At 57.4% G+C, this 16,027-nt stretch overlaps 1 protein-coding gene across 2 annotated transcripts in view; it reads right to left on the bottom strand.

Moving 5' to 3' along the window:
* The window catches only part of MARK4 (microtubule affinity regulating kinase 4), a 57,663-nt gene that overhangs the window by 4,580 nt on the left and 37,056 nt on the right, over window positions 1-16,027 (bottom strand). For both annotated transcript variants that reach the window (XM_030544622.1, XM_030544623.1), the window contains exons 9-14: window positions 15,456-15,575; window positions 11,473-11,572; window positions 10,919-11,028; window positions 2,812-2,968; window positions 1,674-1,888; window positions 884-987 (exon numbers count right to left, since the gene is read on the bottom strand). In XM_030544622.1, the coding sequence (XP_030400482.1) occupies window positions 884-987; window positions 1,674-1,888; window positions 2,812-2,968; window positions 10,919-11,028; window positions 11,473-11,572; window positions 15,456-15,575 (806 nt within the window). The remainder of the gene's footprint in view (window positions 1-883; window positions 988-1,673; window positions 1,889-2,811; window positions 2,969-10,918; window positions 11,029-11,472; window positions 11,573-15,455; window positions 15,576-16,027) is intronic.

Genomic DNA, 16,027 nt, shown 5'->3' with positions numbered 1-16,027 from the left:
GTATTCCCTGCCCCATAATCTCCACGCACCCTCTCCTCCCCACCCCTTATCTATCCCCTGCACCATAATTGCCACTTATGACTCTCCTCCCAACTACCCCTATGCATCTCCTGCCCCATAAGCCCCAGGCACCCTCTCGTCTGCACCCCTTATTTATTCCCTGCCCTATAACCCCTAAACAACCTCTCCTCCCTACCCCATGCATCTACTGCCCCATAACTCCCATGCACCCTGTCCTCCCTACCACTATGCACCCCCCACCCCATACACTTACTACTCTATTAACTCTTACGCACCTCTCTCCTCCCCACTGCTTCTGTACCTCCTGCCCCACAATTCCCACAGGGTAGGCAGGGAAAGGGGCCCTGTGAGGTTATCCCAGGATCTGTCATGGTGCTGCCTGTGGGACACTGGGGGGAGGGGGCTCTGCGAGATCATCCCCTCCATCCCTCAGCTCAATCATGGCTGATGCTTGTGGGGGAAGGGAGGGGAGGGGCCTCCTCCCCCACCAAAGCTTTCCTCTCACCCACCAGCACTGCCCATCCCTTCTGTGTCCCCCCACTCTGCCTTACCCAGACTCAGGGCAGCAGCCTCTACCCCTCACACCCCTGGGCTGGGGGCGGGGTGGGGGGGCTGGAGAGCCCCATCCCACTCCCTGAAAGCCTGCCCGGGCACAGCAGCCCCTTCCCCCAGACCAGCCTGGACTGGGGGAGGGGGCTCAGCAGAGCTCCTCCCTCACGCCTAGGGCCAGGGGGGTCTGGAGCTGTGGCAGCCCCATCTCAGAACCTGGTATTGCCCCCTGGGCCCATCCAGCCTGTCATCCCCCCTCCCCGATCAGATCCCTGGGCCCCTCCCAGACAAGCCCCCGTCCCAGCCCGGCTACCTGTTCTCCTTGCCATTGTGCAGCAGCAAGTGGCGGTCGGCGCCGGGCCGCTCCGTGCACACGTACGTGTTCCTCCGCGCCATCACGCTCGACGGGATGTTGTTCTGCAAGGGATCGAGCAGGCCTGAGCCCCAGATCTGCGGGACCCACCTAGTGCCCACCACCCACAGGCCCAGGGGCATGGGAGCACCAGCTGGCGAGGAGACAGGCCTGTCCCCTGGGCCACATGCCATTCCCCTGGCACACACCTCTACTGCCCATGCCCCATGGCACACACCACTCCTTGAGGTACCCTGACCGTCCCCCGGGGGCACACGCTGCTCCCCAAAGCACCGTGCCCATCCCCTGGGGGCACATGTTGCTCCCCTCAGCACCCCATTCCGCTGCTGTCCCCCGGGAGCACATGTTGCTTCCCCCTACTCCACTGCCCTCCCCACAAACTCCCTCCAGCCCTCCACTGCCCTGGCCCCTCCCCTCTCCCTAAACTCCCTCCAGCCCCCCACTGCCCTGGCCTCTCCCCTGAACTCCGAACTCCCATCCCCCTGAACTCCCCCCACCCGCCACCTGTCCCCCTCCTGCCCCCCAGGGACACAGACCACTCCCCTGTCCCTCCCAGGGGCGCACGCTGCTCCCCTTGGCACCTCACCCTGCTGCCCATCCCCTGGGGCACACACCACCCTGTCACTGGCTCAGCTGGCCATACCCCTCCTGCCAGCCCCTCTGCCTGTCCCCTTTCCCACCCCTGCTGTCCATCCTGGGGCCCGCCCCCTGCCCCAGCACCCCGCCTCACCGTGTTGATGGTGCTGTCCTTGCGCCGGTCGGGGATCTCTGATTTGTTGGGATTGTTGGCGCTGCTCACCATGGGGCTGGATGGGGGGATCCCGCGCCCGCTGCTCACCACGCTGCAGCTGGCCTTACGCGAGGGCATCCGGTCCTCCTTCAGCTCTGCCTCTCCAGTGCTCGTGGGGCTCCTCTTGGGGTGCATGGGGACCGGCGAGGGGCCACCTGCGGGCAGGCGTAGCTCTGACATCCTGCCCGGGAGCCTTGGCTGCCGCCCCGCCTGGGTAGAGGGGGCAGCAGGCGGGGCTTGCTGGCATTGGGGGCTTCATCTTGCTCTCCCATAGGGTTTTACTCAGTCACAGTCCCCCCGAACTCCCCACAGCCCCCACTGCCCTGATCCCTTCCCCAAACATCCCATGGCCCCCCACTGCCATGACTCCTCCCCCAAACACCCCATGGCCTCCCACTGCCCTGACCCCTCCCCCAAACACCCCACAGCCCCCCACTGCCCTGACCCCTCCCCTGAACACCCCACGGCCCCCCACTGCCCTGACCCTCCCCTAAATACCTCATGGCCTCCCACTGCCCTGACCCCTCCCCCAAATACCTCATGGCCTCCCACTGCCCTGACCCCTCCCCCGAACTCCCCACGGCCCCCCACTGCCCTGACTCATGCCCCAAATACCCCATGGCCTCACACTGCCCTGACTCCTCCCCCAAACACTCCATGGCCCCCCACTGCCCTGACCCCTCCCCCAAACACCCCACAGCCCCCCACTGCCCTGACCCCTCCCCTGAACACCCCATGGCCCCCCACTGCCCTGACCCCTCCCCCAAATACCTCATGGCCTCCCACTGCCCTGACCCCTCCCCCGAACTCCCCACGGCGCCCCACTGATCTGACCCATGCCCCAAACTTCTTTCCCCCTGAACTCCCCACAGCTCCAAGCTCTCCCCTAAACGCTGCACAACCCTCTGTACCCATTCCCCAGAGCCCCCAGGCAGCACCTGGCACCCAGCTGCCCTTTAACCCTGGTGCCCCATGGGGTTCTGTGCAGCCGGTGCCCAGCAGCCCTCAGGATACGGGGCCTCAGAGCCAGGGGCCTGTTGCTGTGGGCGAGGGCTGAGTGGGGCAGCCTGGCACTCACAGAAGTCACTGTGCCGCCGCTGCCGGTGGTAGGTGGAGGAGCTGCGCTGGCTCTTGCCATGGGAGGACGATTTGCTGGTGCCATTGGAAACCTCGCTGGGTGCCCGCACCCGTGCCAGGGAGAGGCTGCTGCCCGTGCGGGACTCACTCCCCTCCACCTGTCGAGAGATGACACCTGTTACTCTTGCATGGGCAACCCTGCCCTGCACCTAGGCGCTGGCTGGAGTCCAGGTGGGTGACGCTGGCCAGAGATGGAAGGTGATCCCAGGGTGCCCCCTAGGGCCAGCTCCTTTGTGCCTGTGGCCAACCCATCGTACCGTCCTGCCAAGCCAGCGCACACCCAGCACGGACTGTGATGCCCAGGCCAGCCAGTGGTCCATGTCTGCTGGGGGAGTTCCTGCCTAACAGGAGTGGGGGCTGCTCCCCTCTCGTGCTTGCACCAGGGCTGGGGCTGGCCCAGTTTGGAGAAGGGAGGCTGAGCCACAGCCCCCCCAGGAGAGAAACCTGGGGGCTGTGTCCTGTTTGCTGCCTGGTCAGTCATCCCTGGGCTCCTGGGCCCACTCCTGAGTGCTGCTTCCCAAGCCCAGATCCCACCATGGATTCCCCCGAGTTGCCTAAGTTTTTTGTAACGGTTATATGGAGCTGAGGCATGCCTCAGTTTCTCTCTGTATGTTGCAGGGCTGCCCAGTGCGTGCAAAAGGGTTAACTGGCTGCCTGAGGGGACGAATTCAGCCATTGAGGAATGGCTCATCTGTGGGTCCAGCAACACAGAGACCCCGCCAAAGAATGAACCATCCCCAAGTAGCAGAAGGACACTCAACTGGCAGGCCTGGGGAATAAGGGCTCAGGGGCTGCCTTTTGGAGATGCTCAGACCTGGGGAGCTAAGGGGGATGGGGGAGGGAGCCATCCCTGCTTGGCTGGCTCCTCAGGCTTGGCCAGGCTGGTCTCTGGCCTAGCCTCGGCTGCTGCGCTGCTCCAGGCCGGTCAGAGACGAGGAAGAGGGGCTAACACATGGCTGCCTTGCTCTGCAGAGGCTGCCAGTGTCACTGTGACACTCCTGGGAGCATCATGCAGCAGTGGAAGGGGACAGCGCAGGGCTCCGCAGGACATCGACTGGGCTGGACTTGCTGCAGGGAGACGGGGTTGCCAGTGCCCAAGGCCCAGTCTTGCTGTCCTACATGCCGGGGACTTGGCCCTATGGAACTGGGGAGGTTCTCGGGACCTGGCCCACTAAAGGGGTCACTCCCCGGAGACTGATCACAGGCTAGGGAACAGACTGGCCCCTGTGACTCCGGGACACCCTCCCACGCCAGCCCCAGTCCCCCTCTGGCCCCTGCAGCCAAGATCTGGCTTCAGGGCGTGGAGCTGGCAGCTGCCTCATGTGGTTGCTGCCCCTCCCAGTTCGGAATCGCTGGCACATTTCTCCCAGCCTCAAAATACCATCACAGAGGCTCAATGTATATGTATACCTCCCCCACTCCCAATCAGGAAGTGGAGCAAAACATGCCCCCATGGTGAACCAGCAGAGTAACGGAGATGGTTAGGGACAAAAAGACATCTTTCAAAGTCCCACGGAGGGAAACAGAAAGGAGCCTAAACTCTGGCGAGGCAAGTGTAAAAGCATAACTAGGAAGGCCAAAAAACCAATTTGAAGAGCATCTAGCAAAAAACACAAACAGCTAAAAAATAAACGTAAAACACATCGGAAGCAGGAAACCTGGCAAACCATCTGTGGGGTCTCTGGACAATGGAGGTGCTAACGGAGTACCCTGGGAAGACAAGGCCGTTGTGCAGAAGCGAAACAAATTCTGAGGTGTCGATAGAGGTAGTTTGGGAACAAACTGATAAACTGAACCAGCCCCAGATGGCATCAGCCAAGGGTTCTGAAGGAACTCGAATGTGAAACCACAGAACTGCCACAAGGTTACTTACCTGTAACTGGAGGCTCTTTGAGATGTGTGGTCCCTATCTGTATCCCACTGAGGGTTATACGCATGTGCCATGTGTCCTGGCCAGAGATTTGGAAGTAGCAGAATCTGGCGGTCCGTGAATGTGCCCTTGCTCCGCCTCATGGTTTAGTCTGAGGCGATAAAGGGCAGGGTGGACTGACCACACCCTCAGTTCCTTTCTCTCCACTGCAAGTCGCACAGATCTGCAGCAGAGGGGAAGGAGAGTGGGACTGGAATTCAAATAGAGACCACACAACTTGAAGAAGAGAAGGTTCGTAATTAGCTCCATGGGTTCGTAAGGGGCTCACACGTCTGTAAGCAGCATGTCGTGAAACGTGGCTGTAGTTGATGCTCGTGCTCCTGTGGAATGGGCTCGTAATGTGTGCCGAAACCTACTTAGAGATCCAGTGTGTGGAGATCGCTTGCTCCTTAATCCTGTCAGCTATCGCCATAAACAGTCTAGGGGACTTGCTGAATGGTCGAGGGAGTGAAGGCGCCGCTCCTCTGCCAAGACATGAATGTCACAGAGTCCCTGGGTGATGCTCCGAAACTGCTCCCCACAAAGCCAGTCAGGACTCTGGGGAGCATCCTCTCCCTCAGAGCAGACTGTCTTCAGGGCAAGAAGCTCACACCACATCACCTTCCTGGGTCTGACCTTGAAGCATTCAGCATACGCCCCGCTGTGTTCTTCCCACGGCGAGTCCACCCAGGCTGAGTCCTGGGGAAGCCAGAGGGTCCTGCCCCCCACTTCGCAGTCAGACATGACTCTCAGCCAGCCAGTAAAACAGAGGTTTATTAGATGACAAGAACAGGGTCCAAAACAGAGCTTGTAGGTACAGAGAACGGGACCTCTCAGCTGGGTCCATTCTGGGGCCCAGTGAGCCAGACCACCCCATCTGCCCTCACTTCCGGTCCCCAGCCAGCTTCAAACTGAAATCCCCTCCAGCCCCTCCTTTCTGGTGTTTGTTTCTTTCCCGGACCAGGAGGTCACCTGATCTCTTTGTTCACCTTTAGCTATTCCCTTGCAAGGGGGGAAGGGCCCTGGCCTTTTGTTGCTAGGAGACAGATTGTCAGCCATTTATGCACCCTGGAGACTTTTAATATATAGGGGAAACTGAGGCACTCAGTATTCAGAGGAAACATTAAGAACAGTCCCACTTTGTCACAGTGAGGCTTCGGAAAGAAGGCAGGTAAGCGTATGGGTTGGTTGACATGAAAACAGGATACAACCTTTGGCAGAAACTTGGGGTGCAGACGCAGAGAAACCTTGTCCTTATGGAACGTGGGATCTACTGTCATGGCCTCCAGTTTGCCTACCTGTCTCACGGAAGTAATAACTACAGGGAAGGCGGCCTTCACGGAAAGGAGAGACAGAGAGCAGGAGGCCAGAGGTTCAAAGGGTGATTTTATCAATGTTGTGAGGACGAGGGTGAGAGCCCATTGGGGGGCAATAGGTTGGACAGGTCCTAAGGAAGCATTTCCAAGACTTGCGAGTCAAGGGGCGGATAAAGACAGAGTGCCCCTCCACAGGGGATGGCGGGCACGGATAGTGGCTACATGCACCTTGATGGAGTTTAGCGCGAGTCCCGATGCCTTCAGGGCAGTACAGAAGAAGGGGAACGTCCATGTCCTCAGGGGAAAGACCTTCTCTGCTGGGCCCTGGAGGGGAAACGCTTCCATTTGGCCCAATAGGAGCCTCGTGGCCTCTTTCCTGCTACTAGAGAGGATGTCTTGCCCTGCCAACAATCAGTCCCATTCTAGCGAAGATGTTCACCTGAAAACCAAGCTTTTAGGAGGACCATCTGTGCATCGGGATGCCTCATCCTGCCTCTATGTTGTGCGAGCAGTTCCAGGAACATTGGCAATAGAAGCAGGGGATGAGCTAACATGCGGAGAAGGAGAGAAACCAGAATTAGTGAGGCCAAAACAGAATGATCAGAATGACTGTGGCCCTCTCCTGTCCGACCTTGCCTAGAATGTGAGGCAGGAGCAGTGGGGAAGAAAAGGTATAATTGATCTGGTCTGACCAGTAGATGACTAGGGCATTGCCTTGGGAGCGGGTGCTGATCCTGCCCCCCTCCCCAGGGAGTACTGATGCCTTTGCTGTTGGCATGGGAGGCGAAGAGGACTCTGGTGGTTGGAGTCTCCCCACAAGTGGAAATGTTGGCAACCACAGAGTCATGGAGCGCCCATGAATAGCCTGCTCGGAGAGTCTGAAATCACGTTCTGGAACCTGGGGAGATAGGCTGCCGACAACAGAATCTTGTGGACGATGCACCAATCCCACAGACAAACTGCTTCCATGCAGCGCTGGTGACTGTGTCCCCCTTGCTTGTTGATGTAATTAACGGTGGTGGAGATGAGAACATGACAGGAGTGAATGGATGGGAGAAATGCACGGGACGCCCTCCGCACCGCCCAAAGCTCCAGGATGTTGATGTGCATTCTCGATTCCCGAGGGATCCAAGTCCCCCTTGTCACATGCTCATCATGAGCAAGGCACCAATGGCTCTATGGATGGGGAAAGAGGGTATTGCCACTGAGCTGGCGGAACCTCTGGATCGTCATAGTGACGTTACAGGAGGGGCGGACCTTGCACTCCGTCTGTGTCCTCCGATGCTGAGAAGCCAGAGCCTGCCGTACTGGCAGAACCGCAGGAGCCATACGGGAGCAGGTGGGAACATGACCCAAAGGAGGTAAGTTCCAGGTAGGAAGGCATACCACCTTCGGTGGCAACTGTACCTGAAGACGTAGGCACCTCACCATCTCCAATGCAAAGAGTTCGTGAGGCTCGGGTGCTGACTTCGGCCTTCCCGGTGTCACCGGCATCCGCCTCATAGCTGGAAGTGGAGCTGGAATGGAGCACTGCTGCAGAACCCAGGGTTCCCTTGACTTCAGTGGCACCAACTGACCTGGAAGGGGTGCATGGCATGGTGGAGCCGGAAGCCTGCGATGCGTCGTGCTTGTGAGCCTTGGAACATGCCGCTTCTCCATGGCTGGAACTTGTAGATGATGCAGTGTCCTTTTAGGGCCATGCACATGCATCTCAGCCTCACAACTAGGCCCCAGCATGGGTCCATAGCACTGGTACGAGTGAAACTGGACTGGGTCTCCATGGCAGGAGGTGCACTCCCGGCTTTCTCAGGCTGATGTACTGTGGGGGAAGTCCCTGCCTAGGGTCTGACTGCGGTCTCATGGAGACTTCCATGAGGCAGTTCTCGAGGCGGAGAGCCCAGCCTGCCGGGGCACGGCTTAGGAAGGAGAGGTGGATACGGCACCTGAAAGCAACATGGGTTTCTCCCAAGCAGTAAAGGCAGCGCTTAGCTCGTCACTGACCAAGAATGAGTGATGGCGGGAGGTACAGATCCTGATCCCCGATGTCTTCAGCATTACCCAGTACCCAGGCCTGGTTGCTGGGGAGGGTGAGAGGGGAGAGCAGGAGACCAGTAGAATGGCATCCCGAAGTCCCTAACAATCCTAAAAACTAAATTACTGTAAAACCAACAAAAATACTAACCACATACAGGTAGAAAACTATCTCCCTGCCCCTGCATTTTAGAAAGGGCATCACAAGAGACAAGAGAACAGCAAAGGGTCCAATTTGGACCATGCAGCAGTGAGAAGGAACTGAGGGTATGGTCAGCCCACCCTGCCCTTTATTGTCTCACACAAAACCATGAGGCATGGCAAGTGCGCATGTGCGGACCAAGGAACATTACTATTTTCAAAATCTCCAGCTCTGGGTGCATGGCACGTGTGTAAAACCCTCAGCAGAAGAGAATAGGTACCATCACTCGAAGAACTGAGATATGTAACCTATTGCTTACATCAGCTTCTGTCCCAGATGACTGGAAGATAACTAATGTGATGCCAATTTTTAAAAAAAGCTCCAGAGGTGATCCTGGCTATTACAGGCCAGTGAGCCTAACTTCAGTACCGGATAAACTGGTTGAAACTACAGTAAAGAGCACATAAATAAACATGATATGCTGAGGTAGAGTCAACATGGGTTTTGTAAAGGGAAATCATACTTCACCAATCTATTAGAATTCTTTGAGGGAATCAACAAGCCTGAGGACAAGAGTGATCCCACGGATAAAGTGTTCCTGGATTTTCAGAAAGCTTCCCTCACTAAAGACTCTTAAGCAAAGTAAGCAGTCCTGGGATAAGAGGGAAGGGCCTCTCATGGATTGGTAATTGGTTAAAAGACAGGAAACAAAGGGTAGGAATAAATGGCCAGTTCTCACAGTGGAAAGAAGTAAATAGCGCAGTTCTCTAGGGGTCTGTGGCTGTTCAACATATGATCTGGAAAAAGGGGTGAACAGTGAGGTGGCAAAGTTTGCAGATGATACAAAATTACTCAAGATAGTGAAATCCAAAGCTGACTGCGAAGAGTTAGAAAGGCACCTCACTAAACTGGGTGACTGGACAACAAAATGGCAGATGAATTTCAATTTTGATAAATGCAAAGTAATGCACATTGGAAAACGTAATCCCAACTATTCACACAAAATGATGGCATTGAAATTAGCTGTTAGCACTCCAGAAAGAGCTCTTGGACAGTTCTCCGAAAACATCTACTCGCTGTGCAGCGGCAGTGAAAAAAGCTAACAGAATGTTAGGAACCGTTAGGAAAGGGATAGATAATAAGACAGAAAATGTCACAATGCCACTATATAAATCAATGGTATGCCCACACCTTGACTAATGTGTGCAGCTTTGGTCACAAAGAAAGATCTATTAGAGTAGGAAAAGGTACAGAGAAATACAACAATAATGATGAGGGGTATGGAACAGCTTCTGCATGAGGCAAGATTAGAAAGACGGGGACTGTTCATATTTGAACTATGAGAGTTATGACAGAAGTCTATAATTGTGACTGTCGGGAGAAAGTGAATAGGGAAGTGTTATTTACCCCCTCACATAAAGAACCAGGGTTCACCAAATGAAATTAATAAGCAGCAGGTTAAAAACAAACATAAGGAAGTCAATGCACAGTCAACCTGTGGAACTCCCTGCCAGGGGATGTTGTGAAGGCCAAAAGCATGACTGGGTTAAAAAATAACAAGATAAGATCATGGAGGATAGGCCCATGGATGGCGGGTAGCCAAGATGACCAGGGACACAACCCCATGCTCTGGGTGCTCCTAAATCCCTGATTGTCAGAAGGTGGCACTGGACAAATCACTCAATAATTACCCTGGTCTGTTCATTTTCTCTGAAGCACCTGGCACCGACCACTGGGCTACATGGACCATTGGTCTGGCCGTTCTTAAGTGCACGTCTCTATGACACTCTGCACCCCATATTCACCATAGTGCTATGATTATGGTTTGGTTAGAATATAATTATGATGCATCTTGTACAAAAAATATCATGCGAGGTGTCAATGGAAAAGTTATGGTTTGCTGGGTATAATTATCCTATTTGTATGCATCATGTTTGCATTTGGAGTTCTAAATATTGACTATGCACCTGTATTTCAAATGCGTTTGCTCCTGGGTAACAGGCACAAAGCTTTACATCCAGTCTATCCAGCACATTGTGATTGGCCTATCCCAGTGGAATGGCCCCTCAACAAAGACAACGGGCCATGTATCCTCACCTGTGGATGCTTCAGTCAGCGAATGAGTAATGGCTGCCATGACTCATCGAAGCATGCAAGGGCGTGTGACTAGATAAGGTGACGCTGGGCTCCATGTTAGGGCCTTCATTTTTCCACAAACTGGGCTGGGAGCTTGGCTTGAAACAAAGAAGTTCCTTCCCCATGGAATAAACTATAAAAGGGGGAGGTGACTTCAACACGCGGTGCCTCACTCCCTCTACAACACAACACCTGGAAACAACCTTAGGAACAAAGACTGAACAGGGGCACGGGGGTCCCAGGCAGGAAAGAAGGAAGTTGGGTGGACAGTTCGTACTATCTAATCCTATCCAGTTTAGAGAACTTGGACTGTGGTTTTGTTTGATTTCTTAGGTTAACGTGCTTTGATCTGCTATTAATTATAATCACTTAAAAGGGGGCCCAGGCCGGTGAGACAGAGGGTTCAGCGATACCCCAGTTCCAGGCTGCATCCCGGGGGGAAACACGTCACAGGTTCCCCACGGATCCTCCCCACCCTCAGATCAGACCCCAGCTCCCCTGAGCCCGCACTCACCTCGTTCTTCCTGCCCAGCAGGAGATAGGTGGCCGTGACCTCATTGTATTTTTGGCTATTCAGGGCTTCCTTGATCTCCTCGCGGGTGTATCCCATTCCCACCATCACCTCTGGGAGAGACGGGCTGGATTCACTTCTGGCACAAACACACACACCCCGGGGCAGGTGCCATGCGGTGCCCAGCCCCCGCCGGATGGCACAAGCCCCGTGTCCCCGGGACTAGATGCTAGGCCCATGGGCAGCGCCCATTTGCCCAGGTGCTATTGAGCCCTGTTGGGGCTGGGGTGAAGGAGCCATGTCCCAGCCCTGAGACCCTGTGAAGCTGCCCTGGGGGGAGTGGGATAAGGGTCCAGGCCGTGGCCTTGTTCTGCTCCATAGCCAGTTAGCTCGGGCCACTGCCGTGAGCCCTCCCCAAGCTGGTGCCAAGCAGAGCCCCTCCCTGAACCCCAGAGGGACTGTGGACAAATGATCCCCCTGATGAGCATTCCCCCCCCATGGCCATTGGGGTCCAAGCAGTGGTGCCCACTCAGCACAGCAGGGCCCTGGATCCTCACCAATGCGCTTGGTGTCCCCAAAATCCTCCTCAGGCTCCTTGTAGGGCTTCAGCTCGTCGCCCTCATAGCCAATGTTGATCCATTTGTCCTTCATGATTTGCTGAGAGAGAAGGGACGGATTAGGGGGGCTCGGGCCTCCCTGACCAGAGGGCTGCATCTCAAGACCAACCACTCCACACCCTCCCTCCCATGAGGACAGGGGATGTGCCTGCTCCCTGCCATGCACCCATCACCCCCCCACACACAACTGGGACAAGGGCCGTGTCCCCCCCGGCCACGTATCCATCCCACCCACACACACACAGACCAGGACAGGATCGCGTCTGCCTCCCGCCATGCACCCATCTCTCACACACACACACACACACACACACACACACACACACACACACACACACACACACACACACACCCATCACCCTCCCCCCCGCACACACACACACAACTGGGACAAGGGCCATGTCTCCCCCGGCCACATATCCATCCCCCCCGACACACACACACACCAGGACAGGATCTGCCTCCCGCCATGCACCCATCACCCCCCACATACAACCGGGACAAGGGCCATGTCACCCCCCTGCCATGTATCCATCTTCCCGCCACACACACACACCAGGACAGGATCTGCCTCCCGCTATGCACCCATCACCCCCCATATACAACCGGGACAAGGGCTGTGTCATCCCCCTGCCACCTATCCATCCCCCCGACACACACACACACCAGGACAGGATCTGCCTCCCGCCATGCTCCCATCACCCCCCCTACACAACAGGGACAAGGGCTGTGTCACCCCCCTGCCACATATCCTTCCCCCCCCCACACACACACACCAGGACAGGATCGCGTCTGTCTCCCACCATGCACTCATCTCACACACACAACCGGGACAAGGGCCGTGTCTCCCCACCACGTATTCCTCCCCCCACACACACACACACCAGGACAGGATCTGCCTCCCGCCATGCACCCATCACACACACACACACATACACACACCACGACAGGATCTGCCTCCTACCATGCACCCATCTCACACACACACACACACACACACACACACACACACACACACACACACACCAGGACAGGATCTGCCTCCCGCCATGCACCCATCACACACACACACGGACAGGATCTGTCTCCTGCCATGCACCCATCACACACACACACACACACACACCAGGACAGGATCTGCCTCCTGCCATGCACCCATCACACACACACACACACACACACACACACACACACACACACCCCAGAACAGGATCTGCCTCCTGCCATGCACCCATCACACACACACACACACACACACACCAGGACAGGATCTGTCTCCTGCCATGCACCCATCACACACACACACACACACACACCAGGACAGGATCTGCCTCCTGCCATGCACCCATCACACACACACACACACACACACACACACACACACACACACCCCAGAACAGGATCTGCCTCCTGCCATGCACCCATCACACACACACACACACACACACACCAGGACAGGATCTGTCTCCTGCCATGCACCCATCACACACACACACACACACACCAGGACAGGATCTGCCTCCTGCCATGCACCCATCACACACACACACACACACACACACACACCCCCTAGGACAGGATCTGCCTCCCGCCATGCACCCATCATACACACACCCCATGACAGGATCTGCCTCCCACCATGCACCCATTACACACACACACACACACACACACACACACACACACACCCCAGAACAGGATCTGCCTCCTGCCATGCACCCATCACACCCACACCCACACCCACACCAGAACAGGATCTGCCTCCCGCCATGCACCCATCACACACACACACACACACACACACACACACACACACACACACACCCCAGAACAGGATCTGCCTCCTGCCATGCACCCATCACACACACACACACACACACACACACACACACCCTAGGACAGGATCTGCCTCCCGCCATGCACCCATCATACACACACCCCATGACAGGATCTGCCTCCCACCATGCACCCATTACACACACACACACACACACACACACACACACACGACAGGATTTGCCTCCCGCCATGCACCCATCACACACACACACCCCCGGGACAGGATCTGCCACCCGCCATGCACCCATCAAACACACACACACCCCAGGACAGGATGTGCCTCCTGCCATGCACCCATCACACACACACACACCCCCCAGGACAGGATCTGCCTCCCGCCATGCACCCATCACACACACACACACACACACACACGACTTGCCTCCCGCCATGCACCCATCACACACACACACACCCCCCCCCAGGACAGGATCTGCCACCCGCCATACACCCATCACACACACACATACCCCAGGACAGGATCTGCCTCCCGCCATGCACCCATCACACACACACATCCCCCCCACCCCCAGGACAGGATCTGCCTTCTGCCATGCACCCATCACACACACACACACGCACACACACGCACATACACACACACACACACACACACACACACACACACACACACACACACACCAGGACAGGGGCCATGTCTCCCCACCACGCATTCCTCCCCCTCCACAACCGAGACAGTGGACGCATTTGTCCCTTGCTGCTTATCCATCGCTCCCCCCACATACACACACCGGGACAGGGGCTGTGTCTTCCTCTCACCATGCATGCACCTCCCCCACCTTGCATCCATCACCCCTCCCCCATGGGAAGGGGCCAAGTCTCCCTACCCAGCACCCACCACTCTGCCCCCGCTCCCTGCCAGGCACCCATCACCCCCACACCCCCACCCCTACTGGGACAGGGGCCGTCTCCACACCCAGCGCCCCTCAGGACACAGCCTGCATCTCCCGGCTGGGGAACAGGCTGTGTCTTCCCACCAGGTGCCCCCCACTGGGCAGGCCCCCCACCCGCAACAGGGCTGCAGACCAGGAATAGAGACAACGGGCTCAGCACACTCCTTCCAGTGCACCTAGGCCCCTTCCCTGCTGCATGTCTAGAGATTCTGTGGTGTAGGGAGCCCGGCAGCCCAAATTCTGCCCCCCAGGGAGCCCCCAGGGGCCTGCGGGAGCTGCACCTCCCCAGGGACTCCCTGCTGGCTCCACAGGCCCCACCCGCACAGGGGGCCAAGCAATGTAGGGGCTGCACGGAGCCTGCCTGGGTCCCAGACTCCCTGTAATTATCCCCTGAGTCAATTACACTAATTACAGTCATTGGGGAGACAGCGCCAGGCAGGGCCCCACGCAGGCAGCACCAGCTTAAAGAGAACTCGCCCCCGTGGGGACTGCTGCCACTCGGGGGGCACAGAGCAGAGCAGAGAGCAAGGATGGAGTCCCAGCTCCACGGACAGAGTTGGGGGGTGGGTAAAAGGGGCCAGAGAGCACAGGAGCGGCAAGATGAGGAAGTAGGAATGTTGGTAATATTTTTATGAGGCCCCTGTGTGCCTCAGTTTCCCTTTGGGCTTTGCACTGTTCTGCACAGGATGTAGAGGGTTAAACAGTTACTCCGGGGGCAGAGGTGGGGCTGGGCGGGGTGGGTCACCACACCGCCTGGAGGCTGCCAATGGGTTGTTCAGGACTGGCTGTAACCGACTCAGATCGATGGAGGCCCAGAAAGCCAGTGACCAGGACATTCCCGCTAGCCCCAGCTCGGCTGCCTTGCTCTGCTGAGGCTGCCAGAGTTGCTGTTAAGCATCGCACCAGGGAAAGGACGGTGCAGGGCTCCGCAGGATGCCGGCTGGGCTGGACTTGCTTCAAGGAGTCGGAGTTGCCGGAGCCCAAGGCCCCATCTCGCAGTTCTGGAGGTCATAGGCCTGGCCCTGCAAAATGGGGATCCTTGGGGCCCGACCCACCCAAAGGACTGAGTGCAGACCAGCCCCTGTGGGTCCATACCAGAGGAATGCCATGAGGTCCCAGTTCTCCCTGGCGCGCCCTGCCACCCGCCCCGCCCCTCCTCGGGGCACTCACCTCCAGGGTGCAGCGCTTGGCAGGGTTGAGCACCAGGAAACGGCGCAGGATGCTCTCGCAGTCTGTGGACATGTAGAAGGGGACGCGGTACTTGCCTCGCAGCACGCGCTCCCGCAGCTCCTGTGGGGGACGAGGGGGGGAAAGTCAGGCAGGGTTCCCCCAGCCAGCCTCCCTGCTGAGCCACCCCCAGGGACTTGCTTAGGAGCTGGCCCCACTCCCCCCCCATACAATGTGGGGTCAACTCCGATGTGAGGTGGGGACTATAGGGTCCCCTGGGCCCCAGCTCTGTACCCAGGCAATTGGAAAAGGGCAGGCTCTGTGACGTGGGGGACAAGGCCCTGCAGAAAACACAGCCCCACCTAGAGATTGCCTTTCTGCTGGGCCCTGCCACCACGGCCCCCGACACCCCCACCCCTGAGACACCCCCATCCCCTTGTCTCCCCCGGACCCCCAGACACCCCCATCCCCGTGTGTCCCCCAGAAATCCCCCATCCCCGTGCCCCCCAGATCCCCAGACACCCCCCATCCCCGTGTGCCCCCCAGAACTCCCAGACACCCCCATCCCCAAGTCC

Source organism: Gopherus evgoodei, unplaced genomic scaffold (genome assembly GCF_007399415.2).
Source record: "Gopherus evgoodei ecotype Sinaloan lineage unplaced genomic scaffold, rGopEvg1_v1.p scaffold_34_arrow_ctg1, whole genome shotgun sequence".
In the NCBI taxonomy this organism is placed as follows: domain Eukaryota; kingdom Metazoa; phylum Chordata; order Testudines; family Testudinidae; genus Gopherus; species Gopherus evgoodei.
The sequence above is the reverse complement of the archived record's forward strand: the minus strand, read 5'-3'. Positions and strand labels throughout refer to the sequence as shown.